This window comes from Palaemon carinicauda, chromosome 1 (assembly GCF_036898095.1).
Source record: "Palaemon carinicauda isolate YSFRI2023 chromosome 1, ASM3689809v2, whole genome shotgun sequence".
NCBI lineage: Eukaryota > Metazoa > Arthropoda > Malacostraca > Decapoda > Palaemonidae > Palaemon > Palaemon carinicauda.
The window spans coordinates 333323922-333345763 of NC_090725.1; the positions used below are offsets into that span (position 1 = coordinate 333323922).

General features: G+C 50.0%; 1 protein-coding gene across 1 annotated transcript in view; it reads right to left on the bottom strand.

Annotated features, from left to right (window-relative positions):
* The window catches only part of LOC137658825 (RNA pseudouridylate synthase domain-containing protein 1-like), a 44116-nt gene that overhangs the window by 18588 nt on the left and 3686 nt on the right, over nucleotides 1–21842 (bottom strand). Inside the window, exons 2-3 of the mRNA XM_068393899.1 lie at nucleotides 6012–6168; nucleotides 4312–4392 (exon numbers count right to left, since the gene is read on the bottom strand). Of these exons, the coding sequence (XP_068250000.1) occupies nucleotides 4312–4392; nucleotides 6012–6164 (234 nt within the window). The 5' untranslated portion in view covers nucleotides 6165–6168. The remainder of the gene's footprint in view (nucleotides 1–4311; nucleotides 4393–6011; nucleotides 6169–21842) is intronic.

Here is a 21842-nt window from a genome sequence, read left to right on the forward strand (position 1 = left end):
TTTTACAAAGTATTTTAGGCCTTTCCAGGTGATTTGTATGGAGAGTTTGTTCTATCGGAGACCAAACTCCTGATGCTAATTAGGTGGGAACCCCAGCCCCGTAGCGATGCGTCCGAAAAGAGTTTTAACTTCGGACTGGGGCTTTAGAGGGGAACGGCCTTTTGGGTATTCTCTCTGGTTGACCACCAATGAAGATCTTGTATCACCAGAGCTGGAACCTCCACTGACAAGAATGGGGAATCGATCTTTTGAGACCAATGGGTCTTCAGATGCCACTGGAGACTTCTCATTCTTGATCTTCCGTCTGGAACTAGTTTTTCCAGGGAAGAAAGATGGCCCAGAAGTCTCTGCCACAACTTGGCTGTAGGAGACAAGACTTGGTGGATTGTTCCAGTCTCCGAAGTCTGTCTTCCGAAGGGAACACCCTCCCTACCTGGGTGTTGATGGACATACCCAGATAGTTTAAGACTTGGGTTGGAATCAAGCAAGACTTCTCTGCGTTTACAAGGATCCCCAGGTCCTTGCAAAGGTCTAGAAGTCTTCTCAGGTGATCCAGAGCTAGCTCCCTGGACGAGGCCAGGAGTAGCCAATCGTCTAGGTATCTTAGCAGACGTATTTCGTGCTTGTGAGCCCACGAGGATACGAGTTCGAAAACCTTCGTAAAGACCTGTGGGGCAGTCGAGAGGCCGAAGCATAAGACTTTGAACTCGAAGATTCGACCCTGAACCAGAAAGCGCAGGAATTTCCGATATGCGCGATGGATCGGCACTTCGAAATATGCATCTTTCAAGTCCACAGATGCCATAATGTCTCCTGGACGCACCGCTTGTGTCACGGAGGCTGCTGTCTCCATTTTGAATGGCGTTTGCTTCACAAACTGATTTAAGGTAGAGAGATCGATTACTGGTCTCCAACCTCCCGAGGCTTTTTCTACCAGAAAGAGGTGACTGAAAAACCCCGGGGAGGTGTTGGAGACCTCTTGTATGGCGCCTTTTAGAAGCATGCTCTTGATCTCCCGAGCTAGGGCTTGCTGTTTTCCCGGGATCCCGAGGGACCTGGGAGGACGAGATCGGGGGAGGAATTAGAGGAGGTGGAGAGCCTATGGAGGAGATGCGGTACCCCCAACGAAGCACGTTGATGGTCCATTGCATGACCTCCATAGCCTTGCACCTCCTTAAACTCCCCTGCAGGCACCCCCCTACGCACTGAGGGGGGAGCCGTGACCCTATATCTGTCTAGGGTTCCTCCCTCTGCTTTTAGCCTTCGGACGAGCCGACTTTCCTCTGCCCATAGGTTTGGCTATAAAAGAGGGGCGGCTGAGGCTCTTGGCTGGGATTGGAGGTGCGGTTGTGGTTTTGGGTTGTGGAGTTGGCTGCTGTTGCATTGTGCGAAGGGAAGCAGCCTTTTGCATCGCGGTGTCCTGCGTCTCTTTCCTCCAAGTATCTAAGGCAGAGGAAACTGCATGTTTAGAAAAGAGGAGAGGTTGCAGAAGTTCCGAGTTTCTCAAATCTGACTTCTCGGTCTTACCGATGCTCCTATGAAGTCTGGGAACTACTGATTCCCTCCTTTTGAGAATCCAATTGCCCCACATGGTTGCAGTTGTAGCAGTCAGGAAGTCCATTGTCTTAGCCCCAGCAGCTAGGACTTCCTGCAGGGACTGCATGGAGTTTTGGTTTGATAGGTCTTCGTGACTCGCTAGGTAGCCGACTGTGCCTGACCACGTGTCAAACCAGGATAATGCCTCCAGAAGGGACATTGATGCTACTTCCATTGCCGAGGCTTCTGTGGCAGTAAAGGAGACTGGGAGAGAAGAGAGTCTCTCTGAAGAGCAGCCAGGTGTGAGCCTTGCTATGAGGGGATCCAGGGTCAGAGGAGAAGGGTTGGCATCTCTGACCTTGTAAAAGCGTTTTTGCCTCGAAAACGGGAATTGCAGAAGTTTATGGAACCCTTGAGACTTCAAGGAACCCGTTTCCCCCGAGACCGCCTGCGAGACCTTCCTCAGACGGCCTGCAGTGTGAATAGACCAGGGAAGTTCGATTCTGGTCTTAGGGTTTGGTGGAGGACGACATAGTCTGTCTAAAGCTGGAGCGTCGGTATGTCGAGGCGACAGATGTAGATCACCGAGACCTGAGATATTACACATAGTTCTTAGAGCCCTCAGATTGGAGGACTCTAAGTCCTTTGATGGTTGTTCTTCCGAGGAATCTTCCGGTCGCGCTAATTCCTCGCGAGGAAGGGCGATAGAAGTCCAAGTGTCTGGAGGTAACGGCGAAGTAGGATACTCCATTGCTGTTATTCCAAGGGAAGGCTGAGCGCTGGGTAATGGCGCCGCTCGCGCCTGATCTTGCCTGGAAGTCGATGGTCTAGGCGTAGGCGACCGAATTATCAGTACTGTCTCAGTAAGAGGTTGCATTGATCGGCGGTCTGGCCTTTTCCCTCTGTTCTCAACCGAGGAGAAGAAGGGTTGAACCCCTATGTCTTCTTCCGAGGTTCTCGTGAGGCTCGTATTCCGTAACTCGTTAGGGAGCACGGGAACCGGAGCTGTCCTGTCTGAAACAACGAGGGCGAGGTGAATGACCCCGCGCGGATATGTCCAGAGACTTGCGCGATCGGGAGGTTGAAGGACGGGAGCGCTCTCTCTCTGTTGATACGAAGCGACGGTGAGGGGAAGTGCTCTTTCTCCCTTTCCTAGAGCGATCTGAGCTCCTCAAGCTAATATGTGAAGGAGAGGGATTGCGCTCAGAGTGCGCTTTTCCCTTGTCCGCGCTCCGGGCTTGATTAGATGAAAAATCGCTCCAACAGGAGCACTTATTACGCTTAGGAGAACTCTCTTGAGACGAAGAGTGAGAACGTATCGTAGCGCTCTTTTTCTTAAAGCGCCTAGATGATCCCTCGCGAGAGGAAGTCAATCGCGAGACAGAACGATGACGCGAGGATGCGCTCTTCTTAAGTTTATGACGAGAGCGCTTATAGTCTCTCGGCGAGACATTTCGTGAAGAGATAGAAGGCGAGGAAGAGATAAAAGGCGAGGAAGAGATAAAAGGCGAGGAAGAGCGAGAACGATGACGTCTTCCTATATTGCCTCTCTCTGCGACGAGAACGTCTGGGCGAAGGAGAGCGAGCTCTCCTTTTCCTCTTCTCTCTCTCCCTCCTAGCCTCCGAGGAGGACGAAGACGATGAGGAGAAGGAGGATGGAGAGGGGGAGGTATTGCAATGATTGCACTTGCGACGTTGTAGTTTCGTAGAAGCGCAAGCGAGGAGCGAAGTAGGCGCCGCGGGAGCTGAAGTTACTATATCTGCCGAAACTTCTGCGGCCACCGACTGTGTTAACGGGATGTAGGCGAGGTCCGGAACTCCCGAAGGTTCCAAAACAGAAGGGACCTGAGGTAAAACTGTGCCCATGAGGAACTGGTTCCACACTTCCCCCGAAGAAGAACCAGGAAGTCCAAGGGCAGGCCATACCGCTCGTACATGATCTGGAATGGAAGCGGTAATATAGTTATTCCTGATGGCGTAAAAAATTGTCCCACTGGGAGGGGCAACGTGATCCGCCTGACCCGGGGGAATGGGGGTTAAGTCAATGGTGCCGCTCTTCCTTGACTTCCCCCTGGAGGATGGAGGCAAGGAAGAGTCTGAAGGGAGAGATCGAGAGGCCGAAGAAGAGGCCCGAGACTCCTTACCTTTCGACGGCGAACCTGGAGGTAACGAATCCTTCTTGGATTTCTTCTTCTTTCTCTTCACGAACTTTTCCCACTGAGAGGGCAACCATTCTCTACATACTTGGCAGGGGGAGCCTTCAGAACACCTATGACCTCTACACGAAGGGCATAGGGAATGAGGATCCACCTTCGGTGGTGACATGAATGTGCCACAAGATATCGGGGGAACCCCGGGACACTTCCTCATAATAGAGGACATCACATTTAATAAAGAATAAGAAAAAGTTAATCAAAAACACAATAAAGAAAAGCTAGTCTGCCAGTCAAACAAAAGCAGGAGCAGCGGTGTTACCACTGCGACAGCTAGAATTCAATTGAAGGTTTTCAGTAGCTACTGACCAGCAGTCCCCCACCACTAACAGGTGGATAACTACCGGCCCGGTCGTTAACGACCTTGTTAAGGTTTTCTGCCGTATTTTCCAGCTCGCGCTAGAATATCTCCTATAGTAAAGAATGAGGGTTTGTATCTAGTGTAGGAACAAATATACATTTAACTTTTCAAACAATTTAATGTACAGTAATGATACAAATAGGTTAAGACTACTGTAAAATTGATTATGATACCAGGCATTATAAGTCAACAAAATCTTACCTCATCTTCTGGTGAATCACTGTTGATTAAGACATCATATTGTTTATTGATCAATATGTAGTTCGGACTTTTGTACATCACCTGTTGAGAAAAAATGAAATGGGTTAAGTAACTTACCACCTATTATATCCTTGTCATTATTATTATTTTTATTACTTGCTAAGCTACAAACCTAGTTGGAAAAGCAGAATGATATAAGCCCAAATGAACTATCAACCCCATCAACTTATCACACACGGTCCATATGAAATTATATGAATTCTGTAATTTTATTCTTCTGGAAGCATTTTAAACGTTATAGATTCATTCGGAGCAATAATCTTACTGTAAATTAACCTTCTGGAAGCATTTTCAACATTACAGATAAATTTTGAATAATGGTCTATCTGTAATTTTACTCCTTTGGAACCGTTTTAAACAAGTTAGATGCATGCTGAATAATGATATTTCTGAAATTTTAGTCTTCTGGAAGCATTTTAAATGTTAATGATTCATTCACAGTAATGATCTTTCTCTAATTCTAGTCTTCTGAAAGCATTTGAAACGTTAAAGATGCATTTTGACCAATGATCTGACCAAAACAAAAATATCTATACAAAATATTCTATCAACTCTAGATGTAAATGATGAACAAGTACTGTATAGGTAGTAGGTTGGCCAAGGCACTGGCTACACGTTGAGATACTACCGCTAGAGTTATTGGGTCCTTTGACTGGCCAGACATTACTACATTTGATCCCTCTCTCTGGTTATGGCTCATTTCATCTTTGCTGACACATACACATAATAGTCTGGCCCATTGTTTACAGATTCTCCGCTTTCTTCATAAACTTGACAACGCTGATAATACCAAACAATTATTCTTCTCTCAAGAGGTTAACTACTGCACTGTAATTGTTCAGGTGGCTACTTTCCTCTTGGTAAGGGTAGAAGAGACTCTTTAGTTATGGTAAGCAGCTCTTCTAGGAGAAGGACACTCCAAAATCAAACCATTATTCTCTAGTCCTGGGTAGTGCCATAGCCTCTTTACCATGGTCTTCCACTGTCTTGGGGTAGAGATCTCTTGCTTAAGGGTACACTTGGGCACACTATTCTATCTTGTTTCTCTTCATCTTGTTATTATAGTTTTATATAAACAACTTCTCTTGTTTATATCCTTATTTCCTTTCCTAACTGGGCTATTTTCCCTGTTGGACCCCTTGGGCTTATAGCATCCTGATTTTCCAACTAAGGTTGTAGCTTAGCAAGTAATAATAATTTTTTTTTTACGAGCTTGCTCTCAGAACGGATCATACTCGTAAACCAAGATACCATTGTATACTATATAGTATAAAGCTGAATATACTCTGGTATTATTTTAAGCTGGATAATCAGTCTCTTATTAAATAATGTTAGCAAACAAAACTAAAATCAATTACACACAAAATTTGCTGAAATTTTTCTATTGGTGTAAGTCCTTTAATCACCAGAATCTCAATGGTTGATATATTATTGAATTCTAAAAGGATTTAAGAGACATTGGTTAAAAATAATAAGGACATTTCTGGGTCGACCTGTGACGGCCGGTGAAAAAGTCCTTCTTTCTACTTTTTCTGATATAAATCTTCCAAATATACCAGAGAAAATTAAAAGCATGGAATGCAGAGGTTACTACCCTCGCGCGACCTCCCTTAACTAGAATAAAAAGTTGCTATCCCTACCTTTATATCATGTATTGAACGTGATGTATTTCTGCAAAGTTTTTGTCTCACAAATCCAACCAGTAAGTGTGTTACTTTGCTTTTAAATCGGTGCCAACCTATGACAACCATCCCATCAATTATGAAGGTCCCAAGTCCATAAAACCACTCCATTCACCTGGCAATAAAAAAAACATAATTTTAATGGTAAATACAATTTTTCTGACTATATTTTTCTATTCATGGAGAGCTTTTTTGAGTATCCAAAGCATTGAGTTAATAAGAACTGTACACAAATTTATGGTATTCTATTAAGCCATATGAAAACACGACAAATTCGGAGATAATTTGTATTTTTCCTAACTATACAAACCTTAGCTATTTACATGGGGTAATTACTTCGGCGTAGCTGAATGACGAGCCATAAGAATTTTAATGAGGGTTTACTACCCCACCGCTAGTTAGCGGGGGGGGGGGGGGTAGGGAGGGATAACCTGCTACCCCTCCCCCCTCACATACACAGGGAGTGCTTCACTTTGCTTAGAGGTAGGACTTATCCCGGGGGACAGGGTTGGCGGGCAAATATGTGTAAATAGCTAAGGTTTGTATAGTTAGGAAAAATACAAATTATCTACGAATTTGTCATTTGTTCCGTAACTGAAATACAAACCACGCTATTTATATGGGGTGACATAACCCTTAGGTAGGGTGGTAAGTCCCTGCCATACTGGCTTTGGCTTGCCCGGGGACTCCATATTTGAGTGTCTTCGTACTCAGACAATAGGGAATCCCTGCTCCTCGCTAGCAGCTGTGAAACTGCTGCGGCCTACGTAAGGTGTGTGCGAAGGTGAAAAGTGACTCGTCCTAGGAAGTTGACCTGGAGTTCTTCAGATGGAAATCTAGGCTAGGACTCTCCCAATACCACCTAGTCAGGGTATGGGGGCATAACAGTATTACACTTAATATGTTATTTTCATTAGTAAAATAAATTTTTGAATATACTTACCCGATAATCATGTAGCTGTCAACTCCGTTGCCCGACAGAAATCTACGGACGGGATACGCCAGCGATCGCTATACAAGAGGGGGGTGTACTCACCAGCTCCATCTGTGGTCAGGTACTGCAGTACTTCTTGTCAACACCACCTCAATTTTTCCTCGGACCACTGGTTCTCTATGGGGAGGAAGGGTGGGTCAATTAAATCATGATTATCGGGTAAGTATATTCAAAAATTTATTTTACTAATGAAAATAACATTTTTCAATATTAATCTTACCCGATAATCATGTAGCTGATTCACACCCAGGGGGGTGGGTGAAAACCAGTGTACATGTTAATCAAGAAGCTAAGTATCCCGTATTTCATATTATCAGTTATTCAAAATAACAAATGAAATTATAAGTACCTGGTAAGGAAGTCGACTTGAACCATTACTCTGCCTTTAATAAGTACGTCTTCCTTACTGAGCGCAGCGGTCCTCTTAGGAGGCTGAACAACTCTAAGGTGCTGAAGTATAAAGGGCTGCAACCCATACTAAAGGACCTCAACACAACCTCTAACCTAGGCGCTTCTCAAGAAAGAATTGACCACCCGCCAAATCAACAAGGATGCGGAAGGCTTCTTAGCCCACCGTAACAACCCAGAACAACAATAAAAGCATTCAAGAGAAAGGTTAAAAAAGGTTATGGGATTAAGGGAATGTAGTGGTTGAGCCCTCACCTACTACTGCACTCGCTGCTACGAATGGTCCCAGGGTGTAGCAGTTCTCGTAAAGAGACTGGACATCTTTGAGATAGAATGATGCAAACACTGACTTGCTCCTCCAATAGGTTGCATCCATAATACTCTGCAGAGAATGGTTCTGTTTGAAGGCCACTGAAGTAGCCACGGCTCTCACTTCGTGTGTCCTTACCTTCAGCAAAGCAAGGTCTTCATCCTTCATGTGAGAATGAGCTTCTCTAATCAGAAGCCTTATGTAATAAGAAACTGCGTTCTTGGACATAGGCATCGAAGGTTTCTTAATGGCATACCATAAGGCCTCTGATTGCCCTCGTATAGGCTTTGACCTTTTAAGATAGTACTTTAGAGCTCTGACAGGGCAAAGAACTCTCTCTAGTTCGTTACCCACCATGTTGGAAAGGCTAGGAATTTCGAACGATCTAGGCCAAGGACGTGAAGGAAGTTCATTTTTTGCCAAAAAACCGAGCTGTAAGGAACATGTAGCTGTTTCAGATGTGAATCCTATGTTCCTGCTGAAGGCATGAACCTCACTAACTCTTTTGGCTGTTGCAAGGCAGACGAGGAAAAGAGTTTTGAGAGTAAGGTCTTTGAAAGAGGCTGACTGGAGAGGTTCAAATCTAGGTGACATAAGGAACCTTAGGACTATGTCTAGATTCCAGCCTGGAGTGGATAAGCGACGTTCTTTAGAGGTCTCAAAAGACCTAAGGATGTCCTGTAGATCTTTGTTGGAGGAAAGATCCAAGCCTCTGTGGCGGAAAACTGCTGCCAACATACTTCTGTACCCCTTGATCGTAGGGGCCGAAAGAGATCTAACATTCCTAAGATGTAACAGGAAGTCAGCAACTTGGGTTACAGAGGTACTGGTAGAGGAAACTGCATTGGCTCTGCACCAGCTTCGGAAGACTTCCCACTTGGATTGATAGACTCTGCGAGTGGATATCCTCCTTGCTCTGGCAATCGCTCTGGCTGCCTCCTTCGAAAAGCCTCTAGCTCTAGAGAGTCTTTCGATAGTCTGAAGGCAGTCAGACGAAGAGCGTGGAGGCTTGGGTGTACCTTCTTTACGTGAGGTTGACGTAGAAGGTCCACTCTTAGAGGGAGAGTCCTGGGAACGTCGACCAGCCATTGCAGTACCTCTGTGAACCATTCTCTTGCAGGCCAAAGGGGAGCAACCAACGTCAGCCGTGTCCCTTCGTGAGAGACGAACTTCTGAAGAACTCTGTTGATGATCTTGAACGGCGGGAATGCATACAGATCGAGGTGGGACCAATCCAGCAGAAAAGCATCCACGTGAACTGCTGCCGGGTCTGGGATCGGGGAACAGTACAATGGGAGCCTCTTGGTCATCGAGGTAGCGAACAGATCTATCGTTGGTTGACCCCACAAGGCCCAAAGCCTGTTGCACACGTTCTTGTGAAGGGTCCATTCTGTGGGGATGACTTGACCCTTCCTGCTGAGGCGATCTGCCGAGACATTCATATTGCCCTGAATGAATCTAGTTACCAGCGTGAGCTTTCGACTTCTTGACCAAATGAGGAGGTCCCTTGCTATCTCGAACAGCTTCTTCGAATGAGTCCCTCCCTGCTTGGAGATGTACGCCAAGGCTGTGGTGTTGTCGGAGTTCACCTCCACCACCTTGTTTAGCAGGAGGGACTTGAAGTTCATTAAGGCCAGATGTACTGCCAACAACTCCTTGCAATTGATGTGAAGCGTTTCCTGTTCCTTGTTCCATGTCCCCGAGCATTCCTGTCCGTCCAAGGTCGCGCCCCAGCCCGAGTCTGATGCGTCCGAGTAGAGATGAAGATCGGGGGTCTGAACAGCTAAAGAGAGACCCTCCTTGAGAAGGATGTTGCTCTTCCACCACATTAGAGTAGTCCTCATCTCTTTGGTAACAGGAATAGAGACCGCCTCGAGCGTCATATCCTTGTCCCAGTGAGCTGCTAGATGGTACTGAAGGGGGCGGAGGTGGAGTCTCCCTAACTCGGTGAACAGGGCTAACGATGACAGAGTCCCTGTTAGACTCATCCACTGTCTCACCGAGCATCTGTTCTTCTTCAGCATGCTCAGGATGCACTCTAGGGCCTGGTTGATTCTTGGGGCCGACGGAAAAGCCCGAAAAGCTTGACTCTGAATCTCCATTCCCAGGTAAACGATGGTTTGGGAAGGAACAAGCTGAGACTTCTCTAAATTGACCAAAAGACCCAGTTCCTTGGTCAAATCCAAAGTCCATCTGAGACTCTCCAGACAGCGACGACTTGTGGGGGCTCTTAAAAGCCAGTCGTCTAAATAAAGGGAGGCTCTGATGTCCGCCAAGTGAAGGAATTTCGCAATATTCCTCATCAGTCGCGTAAACACCAGAGGTGCCGTGCTTAGGCCAAAACACAGGGCTTGGAATTGGTACACAACCTCTCCAAAGACGAATCTCAGAAAAGGTTGGGAGTCTGGATGGATGGGAACGTGAAAGTAGGCGTCTTTCAGATCCAACGAGACCATCCAGTCCTCTTGTCTGACCGCTGCTAGGACCGACTTCGTCGTCTCCATAGTGAACGTCTGCTTGGTGACATAAGCATTGAGCGCACTGACGTCCAGCACCGGTCTCCAACCTCCTGTCTTCTTGGCCACCAGGAAGAGACGGTTGTAAAAGCCCGGGGATTGATGATCCCGGACTATCACCACTGCCTCCTTCTGTAACAGGAGCGACACCTCTTGATGTAACGCTAGCCTCTTGTCCTTTTCCTTGTAGTTGGGAGAGAGGTTGATGGGAGAAGTGGTCAGAGGGTGATTGCGGCAGAACGGAATTCTGTAACCCTCCCTTAGCCACTTGACAGACTGAGCGTCTGCACCTCTTCTTTCCCAGGCTTGCCAGAAGGTCTTGAGTCTGGCTCCTACAGCTGTCTGGAGAGGAGGAGAGTCAATGCTTGCTTTTCGTGGACTTGGCACCTTTCTTGGACCTGCCCCTGTGACCGTCTGGGCGGGTACTTCCTCGGCTGGGGGCTCTGCCACGAAAGGGCGGAATAAATCTGGTAGCAGGTGTATCAGCCACTGTGGTGCGGTAAGTTCTCGGTACTGAAGGTACAACCTTAGCCTTACGTGCTGAAGAGGCCACGAGGTCATGCGTATCCTTCTGTATAAGAGCCGCAGCCATCTCTTTGATTAGATCCTCAGGAAACAGGAACTTGGAGAGAGGAGCAAACAGTAACTGTGACCTCTGGCAAGAGGTGATACCAGTAGAAAGGAAGGAGCAAAGTTGTTCCCTTTTCTTGAGGACTCCCGAGACAAAAATAGAAGCAAGTTCGCCAGAACCATCGCGAATTGCCTTGTCCATACAGGACATGATCAGCATGGCCGAGTCTTTGTCAGAAGGGGCAGTCTTCTTGCTCAAGGCCCCCAGGCACCAGTCGAGGAAATTAAAAATTTCAAAGGCGCGAAAGACTCCCTTCAAGAAGTGGTCCAGATCAGAAAAGGTCCAACAGACCTTAGAGCGTCTCATCGCTGACCTACGGGGAGAGTCAACCAAACTTGAGAAGTCAGCCTGGGCAGAGGCAGGGATCGCCAAGCCTGGTTCCTCTCCCGTGGCATACCAGACACCCGACTTAGAAGTCAGCTTAGGAGGAGGAAACATAAAAGACGTCCTTCCCAGTTGCTGCTTGGACTGCAACCAATCCCCTAAAATTCTCAAAGCTCTCTTTGATGATCTAGCGAAGACGAGCTTAGTGTAGGCAGACTTAATAGGCTGCATGCCTAGAGAAAACTCGGATGGAGGAGAACGAGGGGTAGCAGAAACAAAGTGTTCAGGGTATAACTCTCTGAACAGAGTCAGGACCTTACGAAAGTCAATGGAGGGTGGCAACGACTTGGGTTCCTCCACATCAGAAGAAGGATCATCCAGGTGAGCAGCTTCATCCTCAGAAACCTCATCACCTGAGGGTTGAGAAGCGAGAGGTAACGATAAAGCGGTATGCTGAATGGTTGAATCCTGAAGAACGGGTGCATGCGCACTTGCGGATTCATCATCAAGTCTCTGCTGAAGAGGATGAGGGCTGGTAATGACAAAGTCATGAGGCTGGGATGAAGGAGGTTCTGCGGGGGTCTGAGGAGCAAGCGAGGTGAGAAGCGAATGCTGTAAGGCATGAGGCTCATGCTGCATAGTCTGCGGTTCATGTTGAATGGGAAGAGGCTCATGCTGCGAAGAATGCGGTTGCTGCATGCGTTGAGGTGGCTGCCTCATGGCATGAGGTTCCTGCCTCAAGAGTAGCGCCTGCCTCAAGGGTTGAGGAGGTGGCTGCGCAGAGAGAGGCTCTTGCCTCAAGAGTTGAGGTTCTTGCCTCAAGAGTTGAGGTTCTTGCCTCAAGAGTTGAGGTTCTTGCCTCAAGAGTTGAGGTGCTTGCCTCGAGAGTTGAGGTTCTCGCCTCAAGAGTTGAGGTTCTTGCCTCAAGAGTTGAGGTGGCTGCCGCAAGAGTTGAGGTTGCTGCCTCAAGGATGGTGGAGGTTGCTGCCTCGAGGATGGAGGAGGTTGTCGCAACGCATGAGGCTCCTGCCTCAAGGGTAGAGGAGGTTGCTGCAAAGCATAAGGCTCCTGCCTCAAGTGTTGAGGAGGTTGCCGCATAGCAAGAGGCTCCTGCCTCAAGGAAAGTGGAGGTTGCTGCACAGCGCTGGTATCTGGCAACTCCCAATGCGGCAGCTCACGCATGGAGGCAGGTTGAGGAACCTCAACATCATACGTCTGGCAGGGTGGACTGCGCAGAGGTGGAGGAGCGCTCGCAGGAGGAGGTGTGCTAACCTTCTCTGCCTGAAACTCCTGCATCAACACCGCAAGCTGCGACTGCATAGTCTGCAGCATAGCCAACTTGGGATCAACAGAAGTTGGGGCAGAGGTCTGTTGAGGCATCGCTTTACCTCTCTTAGGAGGCGTGCAGCCATCAGAAGACTGCGGCGAGTCCGAACTGGCCCAGTGGCTACATCTGGGCTGTTGGACTCGCTCGGTCTGGACCTTACGCTTAAGAGGCCTTGAGACCTGGGTCCAGCGTTTCCTCCCGGAAACTTCTTCCGCAGACGAGGAATTTAAGGGCTCAATCGTCTGAGAGTGGAAGTGACGATCTCTATAAGATACGCCCGCAACCACTGAGGATACTACTGTGCGCCGATCAAGGCCTGCCGAACCCTTTTGCCCTTCGACATTGCTTCTCCCCTGGGCTTGGGAGCTTGCAAGAGGTCCCGGACTGGGAGGACGACTGGCACGCACAGAAGTATCCTCGTGCGCAACACTGACACTGACACTAGGCACAGCACTGGCACTACCACTTCCCACTGCACTTTTCACTTTAAGTTCCTTGACATCGGCCAAGAGAAATTTGTGGTCACTCACTACAGACTCCACTTTATCACCTAAAGCCTGAATGGCACGTAACACATCCGACATATCAGGCTGAGCAGTAGTAATAGGTTCGGGGTTCACCACCACAGGGGAAGGAAAAGGTTGAGGATCATGGGGGGAGGAATAAACCAAAGAGCGAGAAGAACTCCTCCTAACTCTCTCCCTCTCTAACTTAGCCGTATACTTGAGGAATTCATTAAAATCGAATTCCGAAAGCCCGGCACATTCCCCACATCGATCTTCCAACTGACAGGATTTTCCCCCACAGTCGGAACAAACGGTGTGAGGATCAACCGAGGCCTTCGGAAGACACCTATTACAAGTCCTAACACTACATCGTCTTTGTCTAGGAGCTTGAGAATGGTCGGACATCTTGAATTAGAGAACAGTCAAGGGGGGTTCCAAATTAAAGCAAAGATCGTTATACCATTAATCAAAATCAATCCAAAAGCTATCTAAGCTAAGGGAAAAACTTCCTGTATAGCGAAGGCTAAATTTCAGAGCAATACTTCACCAAAACCGTGAACAAAGACTCCAAAATCAACAGCGTATCCATGTAGGTCTTGCCGGCGGCACGACAGAGGAAAAATTGAGGTGGTGTTGACAAGAAGTACTGCAGTACCTGACCACAGATGGCGCTGGTGAGTACACCCCCCTCTTGTATAGCGATCGCTGGCGTATCCCGTCCGTAGATTTCTGTTGGGCAACGGAGTTGACAGCTACATGATTATCGGGTAAGATTAATATTGAAAAACTAGGAACACAAGGAAGCAGGGTTTACCTGCAGTGGTTTGAGGTCAGCTGTGCAGAGAACCCAGGAGGCTGCTTTCTCCAAGGGAGGAAAGGATGAAAAAAAGAATAAGGGCCAGTCAAACCTTTCCATTCATGCAGACTAAAACCAGGTAACAATGCCCTCAACCTTCTGCTACTTGTCCATTAAGGAGCCTGAGGTTTAGACCAGCTGTTGTGCAGCCACCACAGGGCCGATAGAAAACGTATCGAGCCTCCTTTGGGTCACGTCTTGCAGGTAGTGGGCTGTGAAGGTGGTCTGACGCCTCCACACCCCAGCTTGCAGGACCTGCGTCACTGAATAATTCTTCTTGAAGGCCAGGGACGTAGCTATGCCCCTGACATCATGCGCTCTAGGGCGACGTGACGGAGAAGGGTCAGGATTCAAGGCCAGGTGTATTACCTTGCGAATCCAGGCTGAGATGGTATTCCTGGTTGACCCTTCTCTTCGTTTTCCCAGTGCTCACGAACAAGACTTGAACCTGGGGACGAACTGCAGCTGTTCTCTTCAGATACAACCTCAGACTCCTTACTGGGCAAAGTAGGAGATGGTCTGGGGCATCTGTTACAGAACGGAGACTCGAAACCTGGAAAGAGTCGAACCGAGGGTCCGGCACTCCCGGGTTCTGAATCTTGGCAACAAACTCAGGGACGAACCTGAACGTTACCTCCCCCCATCCCCTTGAATGGGCGATGTCGTATGAGAGACCATGTAGTTCGCTGACTCGCTTGGCCGAGGCCAAAGCTAGCAGGAACACCGTCTTCCAAGTAAGGTGGCGATCTGAAGCCTGGCGTAGTGGTTCGTAGGGAGGTCTCTTTAGAGACCTGAGAACTCAAACCACGTTCCAAGGAGGGGGTCTCACTTCCAACTGAGGGCAGGTAAGTTCATAGCTTCGTATGAGAAGAGAAAGTTCCAGCAAGGAAGAAATGTCCATTCCTTTGAGCCTGAAGGCAAGACTTAAGGCTGAGCGATAGCCTTTCACTGCCGAGACTGAAAGGCACATTTCCTCCCACAAATACACGAGGAACTCCGCTATTGCTGAAATAGTGGCATCGAGTGGAGAGATACCCCTTCCACGACACCAACCACAGTAAACTCGCCACTTCGCCTGGTAGACCCCTGCGGATGACTTGCGCAGGTGTCCCGACATCCTGTTCGCAACTTGTTGCGAAAATCCTCTCTCTTTGAGGAGATGCTGGATAGTCTCCAGGCGTGAAGTCGAAGCGAAGCTACGGCTTTGTGGAAGATGTTGGCATGTGGTTGTTTGAGTAGCTTGTGACGTGGAGGGAGTTCCCTTGGAGGCTCCGTAAGGAGTTGCAGAAGGTCCGGGAACCATTCTGCGTGATGCCATAGCGGAGCTATGAGGGTCATTGAAAGGTTGACCGATATTCTGGTCTTGTTGAGTACCCTCCTCATCAGACAGAACGTGGGAAAGGCATACACATTCATGTTGTCCCACCGTTGTTGGAAGGCATCTTGCCAGAGAGCCTTGGGGTCCGGGACTGGGGAGCAGTACAGCGGGAGCTTGTAGTTCAGCGCTGTAGCGAACAGGTGCACAGTCGGGGAACCCCACAAAGTCAGGACTTTGTTGGCAACTTGAGGATCCAAAGACCACTCGGTACTCACTATCTGTGTCGCTCTGCTCAGACTGTCGGCGAGCACATTCCTTTTGCCCGGAATGAAGCGAGCTGCTAGTGTGATCGAGTGGACTTCGGACCATCTCAGTGTCTCTACTGCAAGATGGGATAGCTGTTCTGAAAAGGTACCTCCCTGCTTGTTGATATAAGCCACCACTGGGGTGTTGTCGCTCATCACTACCTCAGAGTGGCCCGCCAGGACTTGGTGGAACTTCTGAAGTGCCAGGAACACGGCCTTCATTTCTAGCAGGTTTATGTGAAGGTACTTTTCTGATTCTGACCACAGGCCTGAGGTCCTGTGGTTCAGAAAGTGGGCCCCCCACCCTTTCTTTGATGCGTTCGAAAACAACATCAAGTCCGGGGGGAGGACGAGAAGATCCACTCCCTTTCGTAGGTTCTCGTCTGCCACCCACCACTGGAGATCCGTCTGTTCCGGTTGTCCCATAGGGATCAGGGTGTCCGGGGAATCGTGTCCTTGATTCCACCGCGACTTGAGTCGCCATTGGAGAGATCTCATTCTGAGGCGACTGTTGGGAACCAGACGAGCCAGGGAGGAGAGATGGCCGAGGAGACGTAACCACATTTGGGCTGGAAGTTCTTCTCGTGTGAGGAAAGGTCTCGCGACCTTTCTCAGCCTTGCTATCCTGTCGTCTGATGGGAAGGCTTTGTGGAGATTGGTGTCTATGACCATGCCTAGGTATACCAGTCTCTGAGAGGGCTGCAGAGAGGACTTCTCGAGGTTTACCATGATCCCTAGATCTTGGCAAAGTTCGAGAAGCTTGTCTCGGTGGCGAAGAAGGGTTGCCTTCGAGTCTGCTAGGATCAGCCAGTCGTCCAGATAACGGAGGAGATGGATGCCGATCCTGTGAGCCCATGATGAAATCAGGGTGAACACCTCGGTGAACACTTGGGGTGCTGTGGAGAGACCGAAGCACAGCACCTTGAACTGGTAGATCTTGTCGTCTAGGCAAAATCTTAAGTACTTCCTTGAAGATGGGTGGACTGGGATCTGGAAGTAAGCGTCCTTCAGGTCCAGTGTGCACATGAAGTCTTGTGGTCTCACTGCAAGCCTGACCGTGTCTGCTGTCTCCATACTGAACGGGGTCTGTTTGACAAACCTGTTCAGTGTCGAGAGGTCGATGACTGGTCTCCAGCCTCCAGACGCCTTTCTCACAAGAAAGAGTCGACTGTAGAAGCCTGGGGACCCGTCCACAACCTCTTGGAGAGCGTCCTTCATCAACATGGTCTGGACTTCTGCCTGGAGGGCCTGTCCCTTTACCGATCCCATGGTAAGGGAGCTCAATGACATTGGATTCGCTGTCAGGGGAGGTAGACATGAGATGAACGGGACGCGATAACCCTGACCGATTACGGAAATCGTCCAGGTATCTGCCCCGAGTTGCTGCCACCTTGTCGTGCAACTTTGTAGGCATCCCCCCACTGGTAGACATGCAGGGGGACTGCCAATCCTAGCGTTTACGGCCTCGGCTGTTCCCTCTGGGATTTTTACCTCCTCTCCTGGAGGACTTCTTGCCCCTTCTGCCCTTGGCAGGAAAGGGCTTAGACACCTTCTGCTTCGCTGCCGTTGTCGTTGTCTTCCTATTGTCCTTAGCTGGACGGGGTTGCTGAGCTGCTGGAGGTTTGTAAGGCCTCGATGTCAGGGCCTTGTGGATGAGGGAATCCTGATTGGACTTCCTCCACCTCTCAGCGGCTAGCTCCATGTCCTTTGGCTCAAACAAGCTCTTACCGAGAACGGAAGTGTCTAAGCCTGCTAACATCAGAACTGGGGACCTTCTGGTGGAACCTCTCAGCCACTGCGTCCCGAGGCTTCAGAATCGTGTTGGCCCACAAGCTCGAGACTTGATGGGCCAGAAACTCAATGGTTCGCGTGCCTGAGAGTAAGAATGTCTCCAGTGCCTTCCTGGTACTTTTTTTGGACAGGTCCTCAGAACGTACCAGGATGCCCAGAGATCCCAGCCAGATGTCCAGCCACGAAGTTGCCTGCATGGCACACTTCGCAACTTTCTCCTGGCTTAGGATCTCAGTTGCAGAATAGGACACTTGCCGGTTGGAGAGTCTCTCAAGAGGGACTCCCCCAGAGAGTTCTTCCACCGAATGGTGTACTGGAAGACTCAAACACGTCTCCTCTGGGATTTCAAAGTACCTCCTCTGATGTACTCGAGGAGGAGGGAGGAGCTTGTTACCGGCACTGGATCTATTGGAGGAGGCAAGCTCAGAGAGCTGGCCCTCGACCTTGTCTCTGGCACTCTTCATCCCCTGAGACCAGGGCAAAGCTGCACTGGCCCTAGAGGGTTTCTGGGTGCCGTAGATTCGGTCCAGGACCGTATCTTTCCCTTCACGAGGAGGAATCTCTGGGTCTGGAATCCCATTGAGGTTCCTCATGAGGGTCAGGACTTGCCAGAACACATGTTCTGACTCCTGGTGCTCTCCTCCTGACGGACTGGCAGAGAAGTCTCCCTCCCCAGAGGCTCTTCCTGGGGAGACTCGGGGACGTTCTCCAAAGGTCTATCTGGTTCCTGTCGGGTCCTTGCGGAAGACTTGGGAACAGTCTTCGAGTCCTTCGGCTCCCTCCTAGGAAGGATGCAGGACTCCAGCAATGAAGGATGTAAGGCCTTCGCCACCTCTATACGAGGAGACTTCTCAGGAAGCGGCGGAGTTTCCCCCATTGGTGCGATGGGGGAACGGACCGGATTTTCCGGCTCTCCTGAGGATGGGTAATACTCATCCGCAGAGGAGGGAGAGAAAGTCTGAGGTGGGGTAGGAGCCTTACGTAAGGACTTGCGAGAAGACAGGATAGTCCTTGGAGAAATTACCACGTCTGGGACTCCTCTCTTCCTCTTCAGGGGGGAGAAAGTTGCCACTGATTTGTGACCGAAGTTAGAAAGCACAGGCTTCATTGTCTGCATAAGCGCTCTGACAATGGTACCAAACCAGGGCTGCTGGCTGAAAGTCGCGCTGTCAGATACTCCCTCTGGAGGGAAGGGGATCGTTCGATCCCTTGGAGGAGTCGACACGAGGGTTCGCCTGTCGAGAATCTGCAATGAAGGAAGAAGAAAGGTCCTTAGACCTGTCCGGAAACCTCCCCTCCTCTGGCGAGCGCGCTGTTCTGCGCTTGCGGGGAGGGGAACGCGATGATGACCTGTACGCCTGTACCCCTGATGTAACTCGGGCGTGATCGCATTGGCGATCATTGCGCCGATCATGCTGGTGATCGCGTGAAAAGCCCTGATCTGGATCGCGCGTAAATGAATCATGCGCAGCAGGATATTCGCGCACGAGCGTGGGCGTGGGCGTGCGAGGTTGAGGGCGCGGGCGTGTGGTTGCGCGGGAGCGCAGGAGGGGGCGCGGGCGCACGTAGGAGATAGCGAGGGCGTTTGGTGCACAGGAGCTATCTTATGAGGAGGGGTAGAAGGCTGGATGCGAGGGCATGCCGTGGGCTGATGGGCTACTGATGAGCGCGAGTGCGCGGTAGCATGCTGGCGCGTGTCTGTCACGACCAGGCGTGGGCATGATTGCGCAGCCTGGTGATAGCGCGAGGGCGAGTTCACGCGTTGGCGCGCAGACGAGAGGTGCGCAGGTTGTGCAGTTGCCTTAGGCAATCGCGAGATAGCCGGGAGAGCAGCATGCGCAGGTGCCTTAGGCGATCGTGAGATCGCCGGGCGAGCAGGGGATCATGGGCGCACATCAGGATGTGGGCGCACAGGTGTGCGCTGTTGCGATGGGCGCGCAGCAGGAACTGACCGTGTAGGTGTGCGCTGTTGGGTTGGGCGTGCATCGCGTGCAACTGGAACTGGGTGCGCATCAGGAACCTTGCACGCTACTGCAACATTGTGGGCAGTTTTTATATTGCTCGCAGTTAGCAGAGAGTCCAGGGGAACCCGTGAGCGCCCGTGCGCTATATTGGGAACCTCCTGGACTGCGCGCTGTGATGTAGAAGCGCGCTGGTGCGTTGGCGAGCGCGTTTGCGCTATAACAGGAACAGCGCGAGGTTGGCGCACATCACTCTTAGTAATATAAGTGTGTTGGGGGTCTAGAAACACCTGTGAGCGCCTGTGCGCTAACTTAGGTGCCTCTTGGACCGCGCATTTATCAGGAACTGCCGGACGCATGTGCGCAGGCGAGCGCGTGTGCGCAGGTGGGCGCAGGAGCGCTATTTCAGGAACTGCTGATGGGTGCGGGCGCGCCGAAGGTTGTGGGCGCGCAGGGGAACCCTGGCGCGTAACTGGAACATTTGCGCGCACGCGCACAGGTGAGCGCCGTGGCGCTAAATCAGGATCAGCGGCAACAGCAGAAGGGCGCGCAGGTATAACCTGGCGCGCAAGGGTTTGATGCGCAGTTTTGCGCTCATCACCCTTTTGCCCCGAAGGGACCGGTGCCTGCGCAATGACAGGTTTAGATGGCACGTAGTGCGCATCATCCTTGAAAGGAGATGGCAGGACACCATGTCTGGAGGGTGACTGGATACAAAGTCCCTAAGGACGACCATCCTCCGACGGGGATCACGAACGATCCCTGGAGAGGACTAAGGTGGTAGCTGGTAGGAACGGTGATTGGCGAGTTGTCTCCTCCGCAGAGGACTGCGAGGAAGACGAGCCAAAGAGGCGCCTCCTAACTCCCTTGTGAGGAGAAGGAAGGCCTCTATGCCTTATATGCCCACGAGGGGCCGTTGGATCAGAACTCTGACCTTCATAGGGACTCTGCAGAGGAGTCTCTGTTAGCGAACTCCCCCCGGGGGGGGGGGAGAATTACCGGTAGAAGAGACCGTAGGACTTAGTTCCTCCCTCGAAGGATGTTCGGAGGGGGAACCTAAGCCTTCAGCTACCTCAGCAACAACAGGCACAGGAGTTTGAGTAGAACCACTCGATGCCTCCGTTATAACAACGTCAACAACCGACAGAGGATCTATCCCTGCTGTCGACGGCGATTGTTTAACAGCTGCACCCAGTTTGATCATGTCAAACAGGGCTTCCCTGGAGGGCAAACCCTGAAGCCCCAAGGAAGCCCAAAGCTGTAATAAATCATTGTTATTAACAGACAAATCAATATGTAAATCCTCCTCCGGGGGAGGAGGGGCAGCTGCCTCGCTATGGGAGGCAACTACCTCTCCCGCACCCCGGGATCGGTCAACAGCAATACAGTCTACGCTACCACTCGCCGGCCTCTCGGAAGAGACCGCTCGAGTGGGAGCTTCGGAGGAGGAAAGGGCTACGGAAGAAGTCTTGGAATTTTCTCTCTTCAAAGAAGCCTCTGAAGGAGAAATATCCCTTTTAGCCTTCTTCTTGTGGTGCCGGGCAAACCTCTCCCACTGGGAGGTAGACCACTCCCTACACTCGATACATACGTTAGACCTATCACACCGTTGGCCCCTACACTGAGGGCATAAGGAGTGAGGATCGGTGTCCAAGGCCGACATAAAGGTACCACAAGGGCGGCCGGCTTATCCAGGGCATGTACGCATGATGAAAGAATAGAGGCCAACGTCAAACACACACTGAAAGAAAAAGCAAAACAAATTATGGCAGTCAAAAACGGAGGAGAGTGCAGACAGGTCTGTCGTCTCTCCGAGCCAAAAGCAAAGTGAAGCACTCACTGTGTGTGAGGGGGAGGGGTAGCAAGCCACCCCTCCCTACCCCCCGCTAACTAGCGGTGGGGTAGTAAACCCTCGTTAAAATTCTTATGGCTCGTCATTCAGCTACGCCGAAGTAATTACCCCATGTAAATAGCGTGGTTTGTATTTCAGTTACGGAACAATTATGGTATTCTGTTAAGCCATATGAAAACATCACATTTTTAAGTACTGTAATTTGTGATTTTCCTAGCTATACAAACCTGAGTCATTTAATTAGGGAATATATTTTCATTGCAAACTGGTAGGCCTTTGAATTGTTTTAACAAGCAGTTAAGCGACTGGTGTCCCGTATGGGATCTGGGCTTTCTACACAACTACTGAGAAGCCACCATAAGACCAGGCACAAAGGCATCAATGGACTTGTGGGTACTCCTGTAGATTAAAGGCCTTGAAGGGGGTCTGGTGCATACACACCCCAACGTTCAACATTTGACTGGTTTGTAATCTGAAACAAGTAAAACCTGGAATCAGGAGTTGACAGATTCTAGGGTTTGGCAAAAAACTCAAGTACGGAGGAGAACGAGAGTTGCCTCCATCCCCTTGAACGAAAAACAAAGAAGAGACTGTGCAGCTCACTAACATTTTTAGCCGAGACTCGAGAGAGCAACAAGGCCGTCTTGAAGGTGAGGTCTCTATCAGAGGTCAACCTCAAAATTTCATAGG